Source organism: Pecten maximus, chromosome 16 (genome assembly GCF_902652985.1).
Source record: "Pecten maximus chromosome 16, xPecMax1.1, whole genome shotgun sequence".
NCBI classification, from domain to species: Eukaryota; Metazoa; Mollusca; class Bivalvia; order Pectinida; family Pectinidae; genus Pecten; species Pecten maximus.
Window position 1 is genome coordinate 14,544,535 of NC_047030.1, and position 19,731 is coordinate 14,564,265.

The window sequence follows — 19,731 nt, forward strand, 5'->3', positions numbered from 1 at the left end:
TTGTAACACACATGGAAATCACACACTATATGTATCATAATCTATATTATTTTACAAGAGTTAGATAAGGCATGTTACTCTGTAAGTCCTCCCCTTGCCCTGGGGAAATTCCCTATGTTAAGGAATTTCCTTAACTTCAGGAAATTCCCTATCTTATTAGGTATAAGGGCAGTCCTGAGCTTGACATTTATGAACTTAAGGTAATTCCCTGTTTTAAAGACATTCTTTTACTTTATTACATTATTTAAATTAAAATTTTCCATAGAAAAGTATATTCTTTAAATTAAAGTTTCCCATAGAAACGTATTACAGATGTTAAGAATAATTTCCTACTGAAGATTTCCCCCTAAGTTATGGTTGATGAAGGCCCGAGTAGCTGTTAGTCTACTATAATACATGTACATTTATGTAACAGGTAAACCTTTAAGATAATGACATCACTTTACATATAACTTTCATTTCACACATTCGTTTTCCCTTATTCTTATTTACAATGAAATGATTACATATTTTGATAATTAACATTTATGATATGTTGTTTTTTGGGGCTTTTTGAAAAATATATTTGCTCAACTATGAATTTGTTTATTTTCTTATCCATTTACTAGCTTATCTGAAAGTAAGTTTCAAAATTAAATATCACTTGATATTATCAATTTTACCATTATCCCGGTAGTACTAATGATACTGTTTCCTAAGTGTTGTAATATTTAGTATTGTTGTATTTTGTGTTTAATCCTAATCTTTGTTGGAGCTTAATTGAAAGGTCTTGACATAGATTGTGAGTAATTATAAGGTCTGGAACATCGTGAGAACTTCGTGAAATGTACGACCTTATGTTTGTATCACAGATCCGTGACCTACCTTTCAGCGATACTTTGCTGAAGCTTCAGTAGGAGACTGATCTTTTTGACATATTCAGGGTTTATTTGTCATTTGGCATTCTTTAGACCACAGGGCCCAGTTGTTCAAAAAGTGATTACCTTAATTACTTGATTAGTGACAATTTCATTCCTCCTTCACTTGAAAATCTGTGTATGTGTGATCCTTAAAACAGACAGGTAGCAAGAGATCAAAGAGTGTTTTATAGTTCCATAAAAGTTAATATTTCCAGAGATTTTTAAATTGTTGTTAAACTGTGATTAGCCTAATCACATTTGAACTACTTGGCCTAGGTCTATATGAAAGATACTGAGAGTTATTTTTGAAATATTCACGGTTTATTTGCCATGTTTAGAAGTTTTTGAAACTCCAGGTCTATACTAAAGATACTGAAATTATAGATATTTTTGACATATTCAAGCGATTTTTTTAGCCTACAGGCCAAGATATCATTGCCATTTAATTTGTATTTCTTCATAATCTACTTCCACAATGTAATACTGCTGATGTACCGCTGTACAGTGATGTGATAAGCCTCTGATATTGTGTTGTGTCTGTGCTGTCTATAAAGTGGACCCTCGGTACTTGACCCTGTGGTTGATATCTATCACTGTCACACATGACTGCACATGTTTAATGGTACATATTTTAATGTTATATAAGAGTCTTGTCAATAAAATTGGAAGCATCATCTGGTGTACAACTTGTTTTATTGCACAAAGTTCTCATAAATCCTCCATTTTACAAAACTTTAGGATCTCGAATCATCATGTGTTACCTATAGTAAACTGTATACGTTACTCATTAGAAAGTAAATACTCGACCATTGGATAACTTGCTGTTAACCATAGTGACTGTATGAATTTCAGAAATAAAATCACTAACAATGGCAATATTAAATGTTGCCATACCTAACAGCCACATACGAAGGGAGGTAACTCTAAAAACTAAACCAAACGATAATCTGTAATGCGAATAGATGTGTTTGCTAAACACATCCAAGATCACTGCTCAAACAGACAAAATCCAAGATCACTGCTCAAACAGACAAAATCTTAAAATGTTAAAACAAATTAAAATCTATACAAACAGAAATAGAATTAAGAAATCATAGAGTAAATAAATTCAGACTTCAAGCTGTGTAAAAAGGCCGCCCTAGAAACTTCATTCAAAATATGACCTTGACCTAGATTCAATGGCATATGATTCAGCCGTTTTAAGATCTTTGAATCAACTTATTATCTTTGTGACATGTAGCCTGCAAGAGTAAATGGGTATAAAGTTAATAAAATGGGCCACCTTGACGCATCACCAGGAACAGTGTTGCATTATTAAGGTTAAACTATATATTGGTCTATCGACGTATGGACTGAAAACCTAAGTACTCTGAATTTGTGTAAAGAAGTCGCTCATTTTGATACCATCAATGTCGTGTCCACTTTCCACGAAATGCACTTCTTAACAGAAGGTATGGACTCATATCAACTATTATGAAGAACATTTTTAAAACATTCGAAAAACTTAACTCCAGACCAAAGTTGCTTCCTGTATGTTTATATCACTGACCTGTTATTCTTTTTAAATGTTACAAATATAATAAAGAATTAAAAATGGTTCAATCAACAGAGCGAATAAAAAAAAACTCCACGGGATAAAAAAGAGGTAAAGTTACGGTTCACACTACAAAGACTGAATAACATGATATCGTGATAAAAAAGTGGAGATCGTGCAATTCATTTGAAATAGCAATGATCGTATAGAAATACCAAACGGTTGTTTGTTACCCGAGTAGCAATGAACTATTTTAGTATTTTTATGATAGAATTACCCTACTGGTCTCCATGGAACCATCAATAACATATTATAGGGGGGGAAATACATCGAACACTTAATGACCGTGACACAAATACACAAACGTATTGAAGAAAGCCGGCAAAATTGACGTAAAAATGATAAAACTTTGAATAATTTTGTTTAAGTTCATTTTATTAAAAAAACAACTGCACCATACAAACTGCCAGGTTCATTGTTCTAAAAAGATGTTTTTTTTCCTAGAGTACAACTTGTATTTAAATCAATCAGCCAAGTTATCTTTCTTACATGGTCCTACAGTCTGTCTCATCTTATTATTTCAGATTTCAAGGGTGTATATACATGCGACTTTGTTCAACCACTGAAATCGTAGTTGTCTGAAAAACTCGACCGAAAGGTAAACGAAAGGACCATACGATACCTCTTCAAACTTGATACTGCGTTAAATAGCAGTCTCCAAAAAGCAGATTTCTTTTTTAGCCCACCATCATCAGATGGTGGGCTAAATTCGCCTTGCTCAAATCGTCTTGCGTCCGTGGTCCGTCTGTCCCTTCGTCCGTCCCTCCGTCCCTCGGTCCGTCCATAAACAATTCTTGTTATCGCTATTTCTGAGAAAGTACTAAAGGGATCTTTCTCAAATTTCATATGAAGGTTTCCCTTGGTCTGTAGTTATGCATATTGCATGTTGAGACCAATCGGAAAAAACATGGCCGACAGGCAGCCATCTTGGATTTTGACAATTGAAGTTTGTTATCGCTATTTCTGAGAAAGTACTAAAGGGATCTTTCTCAAATTTCATATGTAGGTTCCCCTTGGTGCCTAGTTATGCATATTGCATTTTGAGACCAATCGGAAAACAACATGGCCGATAGGCAGCCATCTTGGATTTTGACAATTGAAGATTGTTATCGCTATTTCTGAGAAAGTACTGAAGTGATCTTTCTCAAATTTCATATGTAGGTTCCCCTTGGTGCCTAGTTATTCATATTGCATTTTGAGACCAATCGGAAAACAACATGGCCGACAGGTAGCCATCTTGGATTTTGACAATTGAAGTTTGTTATCGCTATTTCTCAATAGATACTGAAGGGAACTTTCTCAAATTTCATATGTAGGTTCCCCTTGGTGCCTTGTTATGCATATTGCATTTTGAGACCAATCGGAAAACAACATGGCCGATAGGCAGCCATCTTGGATTTTGACAATTGAAGTTTGTTATCGCTATTTCTGAGAAAGTACTGAAGTGATCTTTCTCAAATTTCATATGTAGGTTCCCCTTGGTGCCTAGTTATTCATATTGCATTTTGAGACCAATCGGAAAACAACATGGCCGACAGGCAGCCATCTTGGATTTTGACAATTGAAGTTTGTTATCGCTATTTCTCAATAGATACTGAAGGGACCTTTCTCAAATTTCATATGTAGGTTCCCCTTGGTGCCTAGTTATGCATATTGCATTTTGAGACCAATCGGAAAACAACATGGCCGACAGGCAGCCATCTTGGATTTTGACAATTGACGTTTGTTATCGCTATTTCTCAGAAAGTACTGAAGTGATCTTTCTCAAATTTCATATGTAGGTTTCCCTTGATGCCTTGTTATGCATATTGCCTTTCGAGACCAATCGGAAAACAACATGGCCGACAGGCAGCCATCTTGGAGTTTGACAATTGAAGTTTGTTATCGCTATTTCTGAGAAAGTACTGAAGGGATCTTTCTCAAATTTCATATGTAGGTTCCCCTTGGTGCCTAGTTATGCATATTGCATTTTGAGACCAATCGGAGAACAGCATGGCCGATTGGCAGCCATCTTGGATTTTGACAATTGAAATTTGTTATCGCTATTTCTGAGAAAGTACTGAAGGGACCTTTCTCAAATTTCATATGTAGGTTCCCCTTGGGGCTTAGTTATGCATATTGCATTTTGAGACCAATCGGAAAACAAAATGGCCGACAGGCAGCCATCTTGGATTTTGACAATTGAAGATTGTTATCGCTATTTCTGAGGAAGTACTGAAGGGATCTTTCTCAAATTTCATATATAGCTTCCCCTTGTTTCAAAAGTACTAGAGGGATGTTTCTCAATTTACACAGATTAGTAAGAGGAAGGGAAAAATAGAGAAAAGATCAATCTGACATGGAACCTATAAAGATCGTTCAATGGTGGGCGCCAAGATCCCTCTGCGATCTCTTGTAAATTTTTTCACTCTCTTCACCTTTGACCTTGTGGTCAAGGTTGCAACGATCAAATACAGAGCAAAACACGTCGTTATTGGGGCGATAAAGTTATGCCGCAACTTTCATTGAAATATCTTTATCAATTTAAAAGTTATCGCCGGATAAGCAATTATTAGCAAAAATGTTTTTGACTTTGAAATAAAGGTCAAAATACCCTTACGTAGTTCGTTACACATCGCCTTCAGGTAGTGCAAGTCTAAGTTGCAAGTTATATCAAGATATCTTCAACCGTATTGAAGATATGGCTCGGACATACATTTGACCGTGAGGTCAAGGTCGCAAAGATTCAATGGCAGAGCAATTCAATTTTTCAGTGGGTGATAAAGGTTACAACAACTTTCATTAAAATGTCGTTAACGATTTAGAAGTTCCATTCAGTACTTTCAAGAAATAGCGATCAAAAACTCCAACTGTTAAAATTCAAAGATGACCGCCTGTCGTCGGAAGAAGACGAATATGTCTTCCTTCATTCAAAGGGTGCTGAAAATCTGTAAAAAAAAAAAAAAAAAACAGATAGTAAGGTGTTTATACTTTCGACTCCATCAGACCACGGGGGTTGCAAGTTCTACTTAAAAATAGACATATGTATGAACAATAAACCGATCGGAAGCGTTATATTCCTGCCATATTCGTGCATTGCCTTGAGTAACATTCCATCACGTGATGGGTTGGAAAATCAGTGTGTCAAGTCTCTGTGCGGGTACAAAGCTTTCAAATCCAATCCTGAAATATTCTCTTTGAAGTCAAATAGCAAACTTAAAATGGAGTGAAATTTACGAGAAAATATGCGTCATATATTAGACACTACTATAGTGGCAGTGGTTCAAACACCTATTTCATGTTAAGGCCCTGTCACACTGTTGCGTATCGTACTAGCGTATGCCAGCGTATGAAAAATTATCACTCATTACGCTGGTATACGCTGACATACGCTAGGGGTACGTTAGGCATAGGTGTATACGTTTCAAACACGCTGGCATACGCTGGGATACGCTGGCATACGCTGAGGCAGAAATAGATTTTTGAGCATGTTCAAAAATTTTGTGCGTATGCAGACGTATGGTTAATACGCTAAGCATACGCTAGGCATACGCTGAATACGCTAGAGGTACGATATAGGTACGTTACTCATAGGTCGAGTACGCTGGACGTAAGTTGCCATACGTTGGCGGAAAGTGTATCGTGCAACGAATATAGACATCTTGGCGTATGCCTGACGATTGAGTAACGTATTTAACGTACAACTAGCGTATTATTGGCGTATGGCCAGCGTATTCTCAGCGTATTGCCAGCGTTTTGATAAAGTGTATATATAGGCTCCCATTTCTAGCTCATCTTCAGTTCTTCGTACGCTGGGCATACGCAGTTCATACGCTACTCATACGCTAGCCATACGCAGAGTACGCTGGCCATACGCTGGTCATACGCTACTCATAGGTTCAATACGGTAAGTATACGCACAATTCTGTATTTTCAAGGGCTTTTTGTGCGTATGAAAATTATATTATGAATTTTCATTCGCTACTCATATATTTCTCTCATACGCAACAGTGTGACAGGGCCATTAGATGTGAAAATACACGTCATATATTAGATAAGACTATAGTGGCAGTGGTTCAAACACCTAGATGTGGATACTAACGGTCCCATTGCAATCCCCTCTGGATCACTGGTCAAAACCGAAATATCTGTGATATTCATTCTTCAGTAGTACATCTTGTATTGTTAAAACGTAATGTACGTTTGATTAAAGACTTAGTCAGCAGGATGTGTTAGAGTTAAATAAGTTATATGGTTTAAATATATTTCTATTTACACTCCAGATAATAAATAGGATGGTGGCGGATCTGGCGCGGAGCTATTTATAGTTATTACTAATGCACTATCTGTATAAGGGTGGATCCCGTGTACTTTAGATGGAAGGAAACTTTTACGGACGACAGGTGTGTATAAAGACAGTTTCATTGTGCTGGTGTATGCTAGTGATCTGATACTTATAATTGGTGTTTAAAATAAGAGGTGTCTTAGACACTATATACTATTTGATAATAGTTTATCTACGGTAGTACAATAACAACAACGTGACTTACATTTACATATCAGCAAACAACACTATGTAAGATACATTGTGCTTGATGATTAGCTATATATAACAATGTAACAGAAATGACGCAGGAAGACAATGTTTGACTCGTGCCCTGTCCGAGTCTCCAACGATACGTATACAGTGTGGTGGTCATTCCTGTTTCTATGTTAGATATATGTACCAATATATAATATTTATACTATACAGTGGGACAGTAAATCTTTTTTGAAGTGTATGCTTTAAGTACGTTATCCAGGGGTTGGCAGCTCCTGTTTGGGTCTAAAGTGGTCAGGAATGAGTTTTCGTGTCTTCAAAATGACACCCAACTAATTTTACAGTGAATGAAACGACATGCTCTGAATGAAAGCTTCACCCCTTGATCCTTCCCTCGTTATTAAGTAGCCTTGTGTCCTGTTTGGGTACTAGGTGGTCGAAGAAACCTAGGAAAAACGTTATTTTCCAGTAGTACTTGGGGTCGTCCACGGCCTGATTCGCGTCATGACGTTGTGTTCCAGCCCTTCTAGGTGCTGCTGGCGCAATATCGAACTCGGTAGCAATGGTAATAGCTTCGTCATACAGCGTGTCCCAGACCATGCCATCAGCGCGTAAAATCTTGATGACTTTGTTCTCTGTAATTGCCAGGAATACGTTTCACTGGGTGTATGAAGCTCGTTTGACCGGGATACACAGTACTGCTCAGGATATAATATGCCATCATCAATCCGATGATTAATTAAAACTACAGAATCACACCTAGCCGCTCAACTGCCTTACTATCCTTTATATATTCAAGGCTACATGTATTTATGACAACTGTGAAAGATGCTTTGAATGTTTTGAGGGCGTTTGTCCTGCTAGAGTCCATAGTGTAGTTCTTTTCTCCAGTTCGTACCGCGCGTTTTCATTTTTGTGATAGTCCCTGTGATACATAGATGTCTTTTTCGCCTTGATGTTGTATAATACATACCATACAATTTCGACTGTTTTCTAGTAAACACATGTATACAAATCACAGGGAGCAGGGCAATTTGACCGGGTTGGCCTTGTCACCCTTGAGACCCTAGATACAAATATATATAACAGTATATTATGTAGTTGTTTTAACAATTACGAAATAGTTAGACCTGTTTGGAAAATTGAATTTGTGTGCAAAATACTACGTGGAGGTCAGAAAGGAAAGACGGACACTATTATACATTGACTTTGCAATTAATTCACTTTGATAAAGCTCATTTCTCATAAATCATGATAATGAGAAAGAGATAGATGTTCGCTTTATACAATCCCATACAATCTCCTTTGAAAACCAGATGCTTTTTCTCTGCAGAACTCAACGATTATGGGGTTTACGGAACGAAATCGCACGGAGCTGGAGGAGAAAGGCTACACCGTGGTGGAAAACGTTCTCACCGAAACCGAATGTGGGGAATACATCCGGGCATTCAGGGATTGGCTCACCGAATTCCCGGAGGGCGAATGGCCGTCCTCCGCTCATTCTCTCATTCAGGAATATAACATTGGCCATCATGAGGCTGCGTGGAGTACCCGCCTCAAAGCTAAAGCCGTCTTTTCCAAATTGTGGAAGACGGACAAGCTTCTTACTAGTGTCGACGCCATTGCAATAGGCCGGCCGCCAGAGGACGGAAAAGAGCTATTCGCGGAGGAAGGTCTCCATTGGTTACACGCTGATCAGGATGCAGAGAAGGTTGGTCTGCATGCTTACCAAGGGACAGTGTACCTGGAGGCGGTGGCTGAGGACGACTGGACATTCCACGTGATGGAAAGGTCACATCTCTACCTCAATAGTCTCTATGACCGGAACCAGAAAGCAGCACTAGAGAGTTCAATTAATAAAAACCATTACATTCGGGATGATGACGAAGAATGGCTTATCTCTAAAGGTTGTGTCACAAAGCGTGTGGCGGTACCACGTGGGGGAATGGTTCTGTGGGACTCGAGACTTATACACGCAAATGCTCGTCCAAAAGAAGGGAGGGCACATCCAGATAGGTGGCGCTTTTGTGTGATGGTCTGTATGACTCCGGCAGCGTGGGCGACCGAAGAGGACCTGGAGACCAAGAATGAGGCTTACAGGGACGTAGCCATGACAACACATTGGCCTTCACAAGATGTTCAGATCATGTCTTCTTTATTTCCTTCAAAATATTCAAATAATATCGGCTGGTTGAAACAACTCCCAGAAAATGCAAAAACAACGGAAGTGAAGCAGATGTGTGGTGTGGTGTCGTATGATTTCAAAGACGGCGAACCAAACGGCCCCGAATGGATTCCCGTTTGGAATAAGGACAGTAACCAGGAAACAATGCCGTAAGTCATGATGTTAAAAGAGACTGGCCATGACGTCAGGGATAAGTCTTTTGGATGGCTTTGTAGCTTGGGCTGTCATCAAGTACGTTAGACAATGAATAAGAAACAGTTTTAGATCTACATGAAGGATAGAAAGCCATGATGGAACTGGTCCTAAAATCACAATTTCACACTTACAATACACGAATACAATGTTGATTTACGAATACGAGGGAGGAAAGGCCCACCTAGTATATCTATTAGGTTGATATTTATACTATATTTATATTTAATCTGCCCAAGTTTGCCGAATTATTTAATTGTGAGCAATACATGAACCCCGTACAATATAAAGAGATAAGGAGAAGGTGAATTGGTGAACAGAGATGAGAGGGACATACCAGATAGCGCATGGCCCATTCTAACATCCAATGAGGGATGAAATGGATACACCATCATCTGTCCCTCATACTGTCTGCAGTATTGGTACCAATGGGACGAAAATGCGTCTTGACAATTTGCCATTTGACTTAACACGTTTGTTCCATCACCATCAGCGGTCGTCAAAGCTCAGTCATTTACAATCTTTGCTTGAAAAATAAATCAGACTTTCAAGAGGTTGCAAAGACAGTTTTCATTTTGGTGTTAAAGACTAAACTTGTGAAAATCATACTTGTAATGTGCGTTCCTCTATGATACATTTGTAGTGTGTCGTAGAGTATCGTAGAGGAGGGGAAATTACAAGTCTGATTGTAATAAGATTGTGTTAAAGACAAACATTTTTCCAAGCGATGAATAAATCCGTATACCTTAATGAAGATATACAAAGCAAATAACTCCTGTACGGAATGATAAGTTTACAAATGTCGAGTGTTGTAGAGAGAAGCAACTAAAGGCGACTGAGAGGACATTTGTAGGAACAAGCTTCATGGGGACTTCATCAATTGTAATTTCCGATAAACAGTGGTATCCATGTTCTCCAGCCATTGATCATTTTTGCGAGTCATCAACAAAAAACATTGACAGTATTTGTTGATAGTGTTGTGAACTAAATCTGTGATAATTATTTTTATTTTAAGAGGAACATTATTTTAATTAAAATATAATTGTTTCAATCATTTCGTCTTCTACATTTTGTGATCATGTGTTTGACATGATTGTCAACACAACGGGCAAAGTATACCAGTCCAAGAAACAAGTGGCCCAATGAGCAGTAGGTAAAGGTCATTTATCCTACCAAATACTGGCACAATATAACCCTGGGCCCTTTGGTTAGTTAGCTGTTTTGATAGTTTAACACATTTGGAACGAGTAACCTTAAAGGTAGCTTAAGATAATTCTTTTAAACAAACTTTGGTAGCCTGACCTCCTATAATGCTAAAGGTCCAATATATTGACACTGCCTTTTGGTTATTGAGAATCAACTATTAAAAGTGAAAATTGATGCCTGGCGGACAATGATGCTGCACCACGGCATCAGCTCACTTGCCGTTAGGGCAGGTGACCGAAACATAACTAAATACCCTGGACGTATTCAGAATCATTCTTGTTTTTTTCCTTAATGAGATGAATTGAAAAGTCCTCCAAATCTATTGGAGGTGTTGTATAAATATTTGCTATCATGTAGATGTCATTTGTAATTCTAGCTGCAAAAGATTCAACATTAGTTTTCTAGTCAATGTAAGTCGTTGCCATGGTAATACTTAGTAACACACATTGAAAGCACACACTATATGTATCATTAATTATATTTATTATTTTAGATAAGGCAGATAACTCTGTGGGTTCTCGTGTTTGATTAAGTGTTCATACCTGGCCATCTTGGTGATAGACAAGGGTCTGCATCACCTCGCTTCTGGTAAATTCACAACCTAAAGAACATTTCTTAATTTATTTTTTTGACCCAGGTTCAATGTCATAAGATTTAGCTGTGTTTTTCAAGAATAGCAAAGCTCAGTGATATTATCTTTGTGGTCATTAGCTTTGCAAGAGTAAATGGTTATAAAGTTGATAAAATGGGCCACCTTGACACATCGCCAGGAACAGTGTTTCATCTAAGGTTAAACTAGATATTGGTCTATCAATGTATGACTGAAAACCCAAGTACACTGAATAAATTTAAAGTGGCTTGTGAAAACAAGTTACTCCTTTTAATTTCCTGAAACCGCATTTATGTCGAAGCAGAAGCTATGGAGTCACGATATAAACTGTTATTAACAACATTTTTAAAACATTCGAAAAACTTAACTCCAGACCAAAGTTGCTTCCTGTATATTTATATCACTGACCTGTTATTCTTTCTAAATGTTACAAATATAATTAAGAATTAAAAATGGTTCAATCAATAGAGTGAATCAGCATTGACAATATTACGTTAATCGCCTTACTAGTTTTACATACATGAAGACATATATAAGAGGAAAAGTTAAAAAGGCGATATTTTGCAAGGCTACATCTACAAAAAATAGTCTTCGGGATAGCAAAGAAGAATAAATCCTGTTGACTGAATTACACCATATCGTGATAAAAGTGTAGCTGATTGAAATTGCCTCATATCGTGGTAAAAGTTTAGCTGATTAAAATTACCTCATATCGTGGTAAAAGAGTAGACCAACTTAATTACATCATACCGGGGTAAAAGTTAAGAAAACTTAATTACGTCATATAGTGATAAAAGTGTAGACCTACTGAAATACATCATATCGTGTTAAAAGGGGTACAACTTGTACTTCAATCAATCGGCCAAGTTATTTTCCTTACAAGGTCATGCAGTCTTTCTCATCTTATTATTTCAGATTTCAAGGGTGTATATACATGCGACTTTGTTCAACCACTGAAATCGTAGTTGGTCTGAAAAACTCGACCGAAAGGTAAACGAAAGGACCACACAATACCTCGTTAATCTTGATACTACGTTAAATAGTAAAAGTAGATTTCTTTTTTATATCCTGATTATTGTTACGATTATTGATTAAACTATACATTGTTTTGGTCAACAAAAAAACATTTATTTTTATTTGTTTCACTCGCTCTACCCTTGGCCTTGAGGTAAAGGTTGCAACGATCAAATACAGAGCAAAACACGTCGTTATTGGGGCGATAAAGTTATGCCGCAACTTTCATTGAAATATCTTTATCAATTTAAAAGTTATCGCCGGATAAGCAATTATTAGCAAAAATGTTTTTGACTTTGAAATAAAGGTCAAAATACCCTTACGTAGTTCGTTACACATCGCCTTCAGGTAGTGCAAGTCTAAGTTGCAAGTTATATCAAGATATCTTCAACCGTATTGAAGATATGGCTCGGACATACATTTGACCGTGAGGTCAAGGTCGCAAAGATTCAATGGCAGAGCAATTCAATTTTTCAGTGGGTGATAAAGGTTACAACAACTTTCATTAAAATGTCGTTAACGATTTAGAAGTTCCATTCAGTACTTTCAAGAAATAGCGATCAAAAACTTCAACTGTTAAAATTCAAAGATGGCCGCCTGTCGTCGGAAGAAGACGAATATGTCTTCCTTCATTCAAAGGGTGCTGAAAATCTGTAAAAAAAAAAAAAAAAAAAAACAGATAGTAAGGTGTTTATACTTTCGACTCCATCAGACCACGGGGGTTGCAAGTTCTACTTAAAAATAGACATATGTATGAACAATAAACCGATCGGAAGCGTTATATTCCTGCCATATTCGTGCATTGCCTTGAGTAACATTCCATCACGTGATGGGTTGGAAAATCAGTGTGTCAAGTCTCTGTGCGGGTACAAAGCTTTCAAATCCAATCCTGAAATATTCTCTTTGAAGTCAAATAGCAAACTTAAAATGGAGTGAAATTTACGAGAAAAAATGCGTCATATATTAGACACTACTATAGTGGCAGTGGTTCAAACACCTATTTCATGTTAAGGCCCTGTCACACTGTTGCGTATCGTACTAGCGTATGCCAGCGTATGAAAAATTATCACTCATACGCTGGTATACGCTGACATACGCTAGGGGTACGTTAGGCATAGATGTATACGTTTCAAACACGCTGACATACGCTGGCATACGCTGAGGCAGAAATAAATTTTTGAGCATGTTCAAAAATTTTGTGCGTATGCAGACGTATGGTTAATACGCTAAGCATACGCTAGGCATACGCTGAATACGCTAGAGGTACGATATAGGTACGTTACTCATAGGTCGAGTACGCTGGACGTAAGTTGCCATACGTTGGCGGAAAGTGTATCGTGCAACGTATATAGACATCTTGGCGTATGCCTGACGATTGAGTAACGTATTTAACGTACAACTAGCGTATTATTGGCGTATGGCCAGCGTATTCTCAGCGTATTGCCAGCGTTTTGATAAAGTGTATATATAGGCTCCCATTTCTAGCTCATCTTCAGTTCTTCGTACGCTGGGCATACGCAGTTCATACGCTACTCATACGCTAGCCATACGCAGAGTACGCTACTCATACGCTACTCATAGGTTCAATACGGTAAGTATACGCACAATTCTGTATTTTCAAGGGCTTTGTGCGTATGAAAATTATATTATGAATTTTCATTCGCTACTCATATATTTCTCTCATACGCAACAGTGTGACAGGGCCATTAGATGTGAAAATACACGTCATATATTAGATAAGACTATAGTGGCAGTGGTTCAAACACCTAGATGTGGATACTAACGGTCCCATTGCAATCCCCTCTGGATCACTGGTCAAAACCGAAATATCTGTGATATTCATTCTTCAGTAGTACATCTTGTATTGTTAAAACTTGTACGTTTGATTAAAGACTTAGTCAGCAGGATGTGTTAAATAAGTTATATGGTTTAAATATATTTCTATTTACACTCCAGATAATAAATAGGATGGTGGCGGATCTGGCGCGGAGCTATTTATAGTTATTACTAATGCACTATCTGTATAAGGGTGGATCCCGTGTACTTTAGATGGAAGGAAACTTTTACGGACGACAGGTGTGTATAAAGACAGTTTCATTGTGCTGGTGTATGCTAGTGATCTGATACTTATAATTGGTGTTTAAAATAAGAGGTGTCTTAGACACTATATACTATTTGATAATAGTTTATCTACGGTAGTACAATAACAACAACGTGACTTACATTTACATATCAGCAAACAACACTATGTAAGATACATTGTGCTTGATGATTAGCTATATATAACAATGTAACAGAAATGACGCAGGAAGACAATGTTTGACTCGTGCCCTGTCCGAGTCTCCAACGATACGTATACAGTGTGGTGGTCATTCCTGTTTCTATGTTAGATATATGTACCAATATATAATATTTATACTATACAGTGGGACAGTAAATCTTTTTTGAAGTGTATGCTTTAAGTACGTTATCCAGGGGTTGGCAGCTCCTGTTTGGGTCTAAAGTGGTCAGGAATGAGTTTTCGTGTCTTCAAAATGACACCAACTAATTTTACAGTGAATGAAACGTCATGCTCTGAATGAAAGCTTCACCCCTTGATCCTTCCCTCGTTATTAAGTAGCCTTGTGTCCTGTTTGGGTACTAGGTGGTCGAAGAAACCTAGGAAAAACGTTATTTTCCAGTAGTACGTGGGGTCGTCCACGGCCTGATTCGCGTCATGACGTTGTGTTCCAGCCCTTCTAGGTGCTGCTGGCGCAATATCGAACTCGGTAGCAATGGTAATAGCTTCGTCATACAGCGTGTCCCAGACCATGCCATCAGCGCGTAAAATCTTGATGACTTTGTTCTCTGTAATTGCCAGGAATAGGTTTCACTGGGTGTATGAAGCTCGTTTGACCGGGATACACAGTACTGCTCAGGATATAATATGCCATCATCAATCCGATGATTAATTAAAACTACAGAATCACACCTAGCCGCTCAATTGCCTTACTATCCTTTATATATTCAAGGCTACATGTATTTATGACAACTGTGAAAGATGCTTTGAATGTTTTGAGGGCGTTTGTCCTGCTAGAGTCCATAGTGTAGTTCTTTTCTCCAGTTCGTACCGCGCGTTTTCATTTTTGTGATAGTCCCTGTGATACATAGATGTCTTTTTCGCCTTGATGTTGTATAATACATACCATACAATTTCGACTGTTTTCTAGTAAACACGTATACAAATCACAGGGAGCAGGGCAATTTGACCGGGTTGACCTTGTCACCCTTGAGACCCTAGATACAAATATATATAACAGTATATTATGTAGTTGTTTTAACAATTACGAAATAGTTAGACCTGTTTGGAAAATTGAATTTGTGTGCAAAATACTACGTGGAGGTCAGAAAGGAAACACGGACACTATTATACATTGACTTTGCAATTAATTCACTTTGATAAAGCTCATTTCTCATAAATCATGATAATGAGAAAGAGATAGATGTTCGCTTTATACAATCCCATACAATCTCCTTTGAAAACCAGATGCTTTTTCTCTGCAGAACTCAACGAGTATGGGGTTTACGGAACGAAATCGCACGGAGCTGGAGGAGAAAGGCTACACCGTGGTGGAAAACGTTCTCACCGAAACCGAATGTGGGGAATACATCCGGGCATTCAGGGATTGGCTCACCGAATTCCCGGAGGGCGAATGGCCGTCCTCCGCTCATTCTCTCATTCAGGAATATAACATTGGCCATCATGAGGCTGCGTGGAGTACCCGCCTCAAAGCTAAAGCCGTCTTTTCCAAATTGTGGAAGACGGACAAGCTTCTTACTAGTGTCGACGCCATTGCAATAGGCCGGCCGCCAGAGGACGGAAAAGAGCTATTCGCGGAGGAAGGTCTCCATTGGTTACACGCTGATCAGGATGCAGAGAAGGTTGGTCTGCATGCTTACCAAGGGACAGTGTACCTGGAGGCGGTGGCTGAGGACGACTGGACATTCCACGTGATGGAAAGGTCACATCTCTACCTCAATAGTCTCTATGACCGGAACCAGAAAGCAGCACTAGAGAGTTCAATTAATAAAAACCATTACATTCGGGATGATGACGAAGAATGGCTTATCTCTAAAGGTTGTGTCACAAAGCGTGTGGCGGTACCACGTGGGGGAATGGTTCTGTGGGACTCGAGACTTATACACGCAAATGCTCGTCCAAAAGAAGGGAGGGCACATCCAGATAGGTGGCGCTTTTGTGTGATGGTCTGTATGACTCCGGCAGCGTGGGCGACCGAAGAGGACCTGGAGACCAAGAAGGAGGCTTACAGGGACGTAGCCATGACAACACATTGGCCTTCACAAGATGTTCAGATCATGTCTTCTTTATTTCCTTCAAAATATTCAAATAATATCGGCTGGTTGAAACAACTCCCAGAAAATGCAAAAACAACGGAAGTGAAGCAGATGTGTGGTGTGGTGTCGTATGATTTCAAAGACGGCGAACCAAACGGCCCCGAATGGATTCCCGTTTGGAATAAGGACAGTAACCAGGAAACAATGCCGTAACTCATGATGTTAAAAGAGACTGGTCATGACGTCAGGGATAAGTCTTTTGGATGGCTTTGTAGCTTGGGCTGTGATCAAGTACGTTAGACAATGAATAGAAAACAGTTTTAGATCTACATGAAGGATAGAAAGCCATGATGGAACTGGTCCTAAAATCACAATTTCACACTTACAATACACGAATACAATGTTGATTTACGAATACGAGGGAGGAAAGGCCCAACTAGTATATCTATTAGGTTGATATTTATACTATATTTATATTTAATCTGCCCAAGTTTGCCGAATTATTTAATTGTGAGCAATACATGAACCCCGTACAATATAAAGAGATAAGGAGAAGGTGAATTGGTGAACAGAGATGAGAGGGACATACCAGATGGCGCATGGCCCATTCTAACATCCAATGAGGGATGAAATGGATACACTATCATCTGTCCCTCATACTGTCTGCAGTATTGGTACCAATGGGACGAAAATGCGTCTTGACAATTTGCCATTTGACTTAACACGTTTCTTCCATCACCATCAGCGGTCGTCAAAGCTCAGTCATTTACAATCTTTGCTTGAAAAATAAATCAGACTTTCGAGAGGTTGCAAAGAAAGTTTTCATTTTGGTGCTAAAGACTAAACTTGTGAAAATCATACTTGTAATGTGCGTTCCTCTATGATACATTTGTAGTGTGTCGGAGAGTATCGTAGAGGAGGGGAAATTACAAGTCTGATTTTTATAAAATTGTGTTAAAGACAAACATTTTTCCAGGCGATGAATCAATCCGTATACCTTAATGAAGATATACAAAGCAAATAACTCCTGTACGGAATGATAAGTTTACAAATGTCGAGTGTTGTACAGAGAAGCAACTAAAGGCGACTGAGAGGACATTTGTAGGAACAAGCTTCATGGGGACTTCATCAATTGTAATTTACGATAAACAGTGGTATCCATGTTCTCCAGCCATTGATCATTTTTGCGAGTCATCAACAAAAAACATTGACAGTATTTGTTGATAGTGTTGTGAACTAAATCTGTGATAATTATTTTAATTTTAAGAGGAACATTATTTTAATTAAAATATAATTGTTTCAATCATTTCGTCTTCTACATTTTGTGATCATGTGTTTGACATGATTGTCAACACAACGGGCAAAGTATACCAGTCCAAGAAACAAGTGGCCCAATGAGCAGTAGGTAAAGGTCATTTATCCTACCAAATACTGGCACAATATAACCCTGGGCCCTTTGGTTAGTTAGCTGTTTTGATAGTTTAACACATTTGGAACGAGTAACCTTAAAGGTAGCTTAAGATAATTCTGTTAAACAAACTTTGGTAGCCTGACCTCCTATAATGCTACTGGTCCAATATATTGACACTGCCTTTTGGTTATTGAGAATCAACTATTAAAAGTGAAAATTGATGCCTGGCGGACAATGATGCTGCACCACGGCATCAGCTCACTTGCCGTTTGGGCAGGTGACCGAAACATAACTAAATACACTGGACGTATTCAGAATCACTCTTGTTTTTTTCCTTAATGAGATGAATTGAAAAGTCCTCCAAATCTATTGGAGGTATTTGCTATCATGTAGATGTCATTTGTAATTCTAGCTGCAAAAGATTCAACATTAGTTTTCTAGTCAATGTAAGTCGTTGCCATGGTAATACTTAGTAACACACATTGAAAGCACACACTATATGTATCATTAATCATATTTATTATTTTAGATAAGGCAGATAACTCTGTAGGTTCTCGTGTTTGATTAAGTGTTCATACCTGGCCATCTTGGTGATAGACAAGGGTCTGCATCACCTCGCTTCTGGTAAATTCACTACCTAAAGAACATTTCTTAATTTATTTTTTTGACCCAGGTTCAATGTCATAAGATTTAGCTGTGTTTTTCAAGAATAGCAAAGCTCAGTGATATTATCTTTGTGGTCATTAGCTTTGCAAGAGTAAATGGTTATAAAGTTGATAAAATGGGCCACCTTGACACATCGCCAGGAACAGTGTTTCATCTAAGGTTAAACTAGATATTGGTCTATCAATGTATGACTGAAAACACAAGTACACTGAATAAATTTAAAGTGGCTTGTGAAAACAAGTTACTCCTTTTAATTTCCTTAAACCACATTTATGTCGAAGCAGAAGCTATGGAGTCACGATATAAACTGTTATTAACAACATTTTTAAAACATTCGAAAAACTTGACTCCAGACCAAAGTTGCTTCCTGTATAATATCACTGACCTGTTATTCTTTCTAAATGTTACAAATATAATTAAGAATTAAAAATGGTTCAATTAATAGAGTGAATCAGCATTGACAATATTACGTTAATCGCCTTACTAGTTTTACATACATGAAGACATATATAAGAGGAAAAGTTAAAAAGGCGATATTTTGCAAGGCTATATCTACAAAAAATAGTCTTCGGGATAGCAAAGAAGAATAAATCCTGTTGACTGAATTACACCATATCGTGGTAAAAGTGTAGCTGATTGAAATTACATCATATCGTGGTAAAAGTGTAGCTGATTGAAATTGCCTCATATCGTGGTAAAAGTTTAGCTGATTAAAATTACCTCATATCGTGGTAAAAGTGTAGCTGATTGAAATTACATCATATCTGGGTAAAAGAGTAGACCAACTTAATTACATCATACCAGGGTAAAAGTTAAGAAAACTTAATTACGTCATATAGTGATAAAAGTGTAGACCTACTGAAATACATCGTATCGTGTTAAAAGGGGTACAACTTGTACTTCAATCAATTGGCCAAGTTATTTTCCTTACAAGGTCATGCAGTCTTTCTCATCTTATTATTTCAGATTTCAAGGGTGTATATACATGCGACTTTGTTCAACCACTGAAATCGTAGTTGTCTGAAAAACTTGACCGAAAGGTAAACGAAAGGACCACACGATACCTCGTCTCCAAAAAGTAGATTTCTTTTTTATATCCT

The 19,731-nt window shown here is 37.9% G+C and overlaps 2 protein-coding genes across 3 annotated transcripts; both read left to right on the plus strand.

Annotated features, from left to right (window-relative positions):
- The first annotated feature begins 6,755 nt into the window (after positions 1-6,755).
- LOC117314843 lies at positions 6,756-17,363 on the plus strand. 2 transcript variants are annotated; one of them, XM_033868961.1, is made up of 3 exons: positions 6,756-6,875; positions 14,176-14,295; positions 15,763-17,363. In XM_033868961.1, the coding sequence occupies exons 2-3, from the start codon at positions 14,269-14,271 to the stop codon at positions 16,765-16,767; spliced, it is 1,032 nt and encodes a 343-aa protein (XP_033724852.1). In that variant the 5' UTR covers positions 6,756-6,875; positions 14,176-14,268; the 3' UTR covers positions 16,768-17,363. The 2 variants fall into 2 exon arrangements, with proteins under 2 accessions (XP_033724852.1, XP_033724853.1); XM_033868962.1 differs by lacking the exon at positions 6,756-6,875 and adding an exon at positions 13,752-13,810.
- On the plus strand, positions 8,358-9,350 carry LOC117344655. The gene has a single exon (XM_033907482.1). It carries the CDS (start codon positions 8,358-8,360, stop codon positions 9,348-9,350), a length of 993 nt encoding a protein of 330 aa, XP_033763373.1.
- Positions 17,364-19,731: the final 2,368 nt, after the last annotated feature.

Coding starts and splice junctions, on each gene's coding strand:
- LOC117344655 (XM_033907482.1), top strand. CDS start 8,358: ATGGGGTTTACGGAACGAAATCGCACGGAGCTGGAGGAGAAAGGCTAC.
- LOC117314843 (XM_033868961.1), top strand. CDS start 14,269: ATGGAAGGAAACTTTTACGGACGACAG. Junction 14,296..15,762: donor GAAACTTTTACGGACGACAG/GTGTGTATAAAG, acceptor TTTTCTCTGCAG/AACTCAACGAGTATGGGGTT.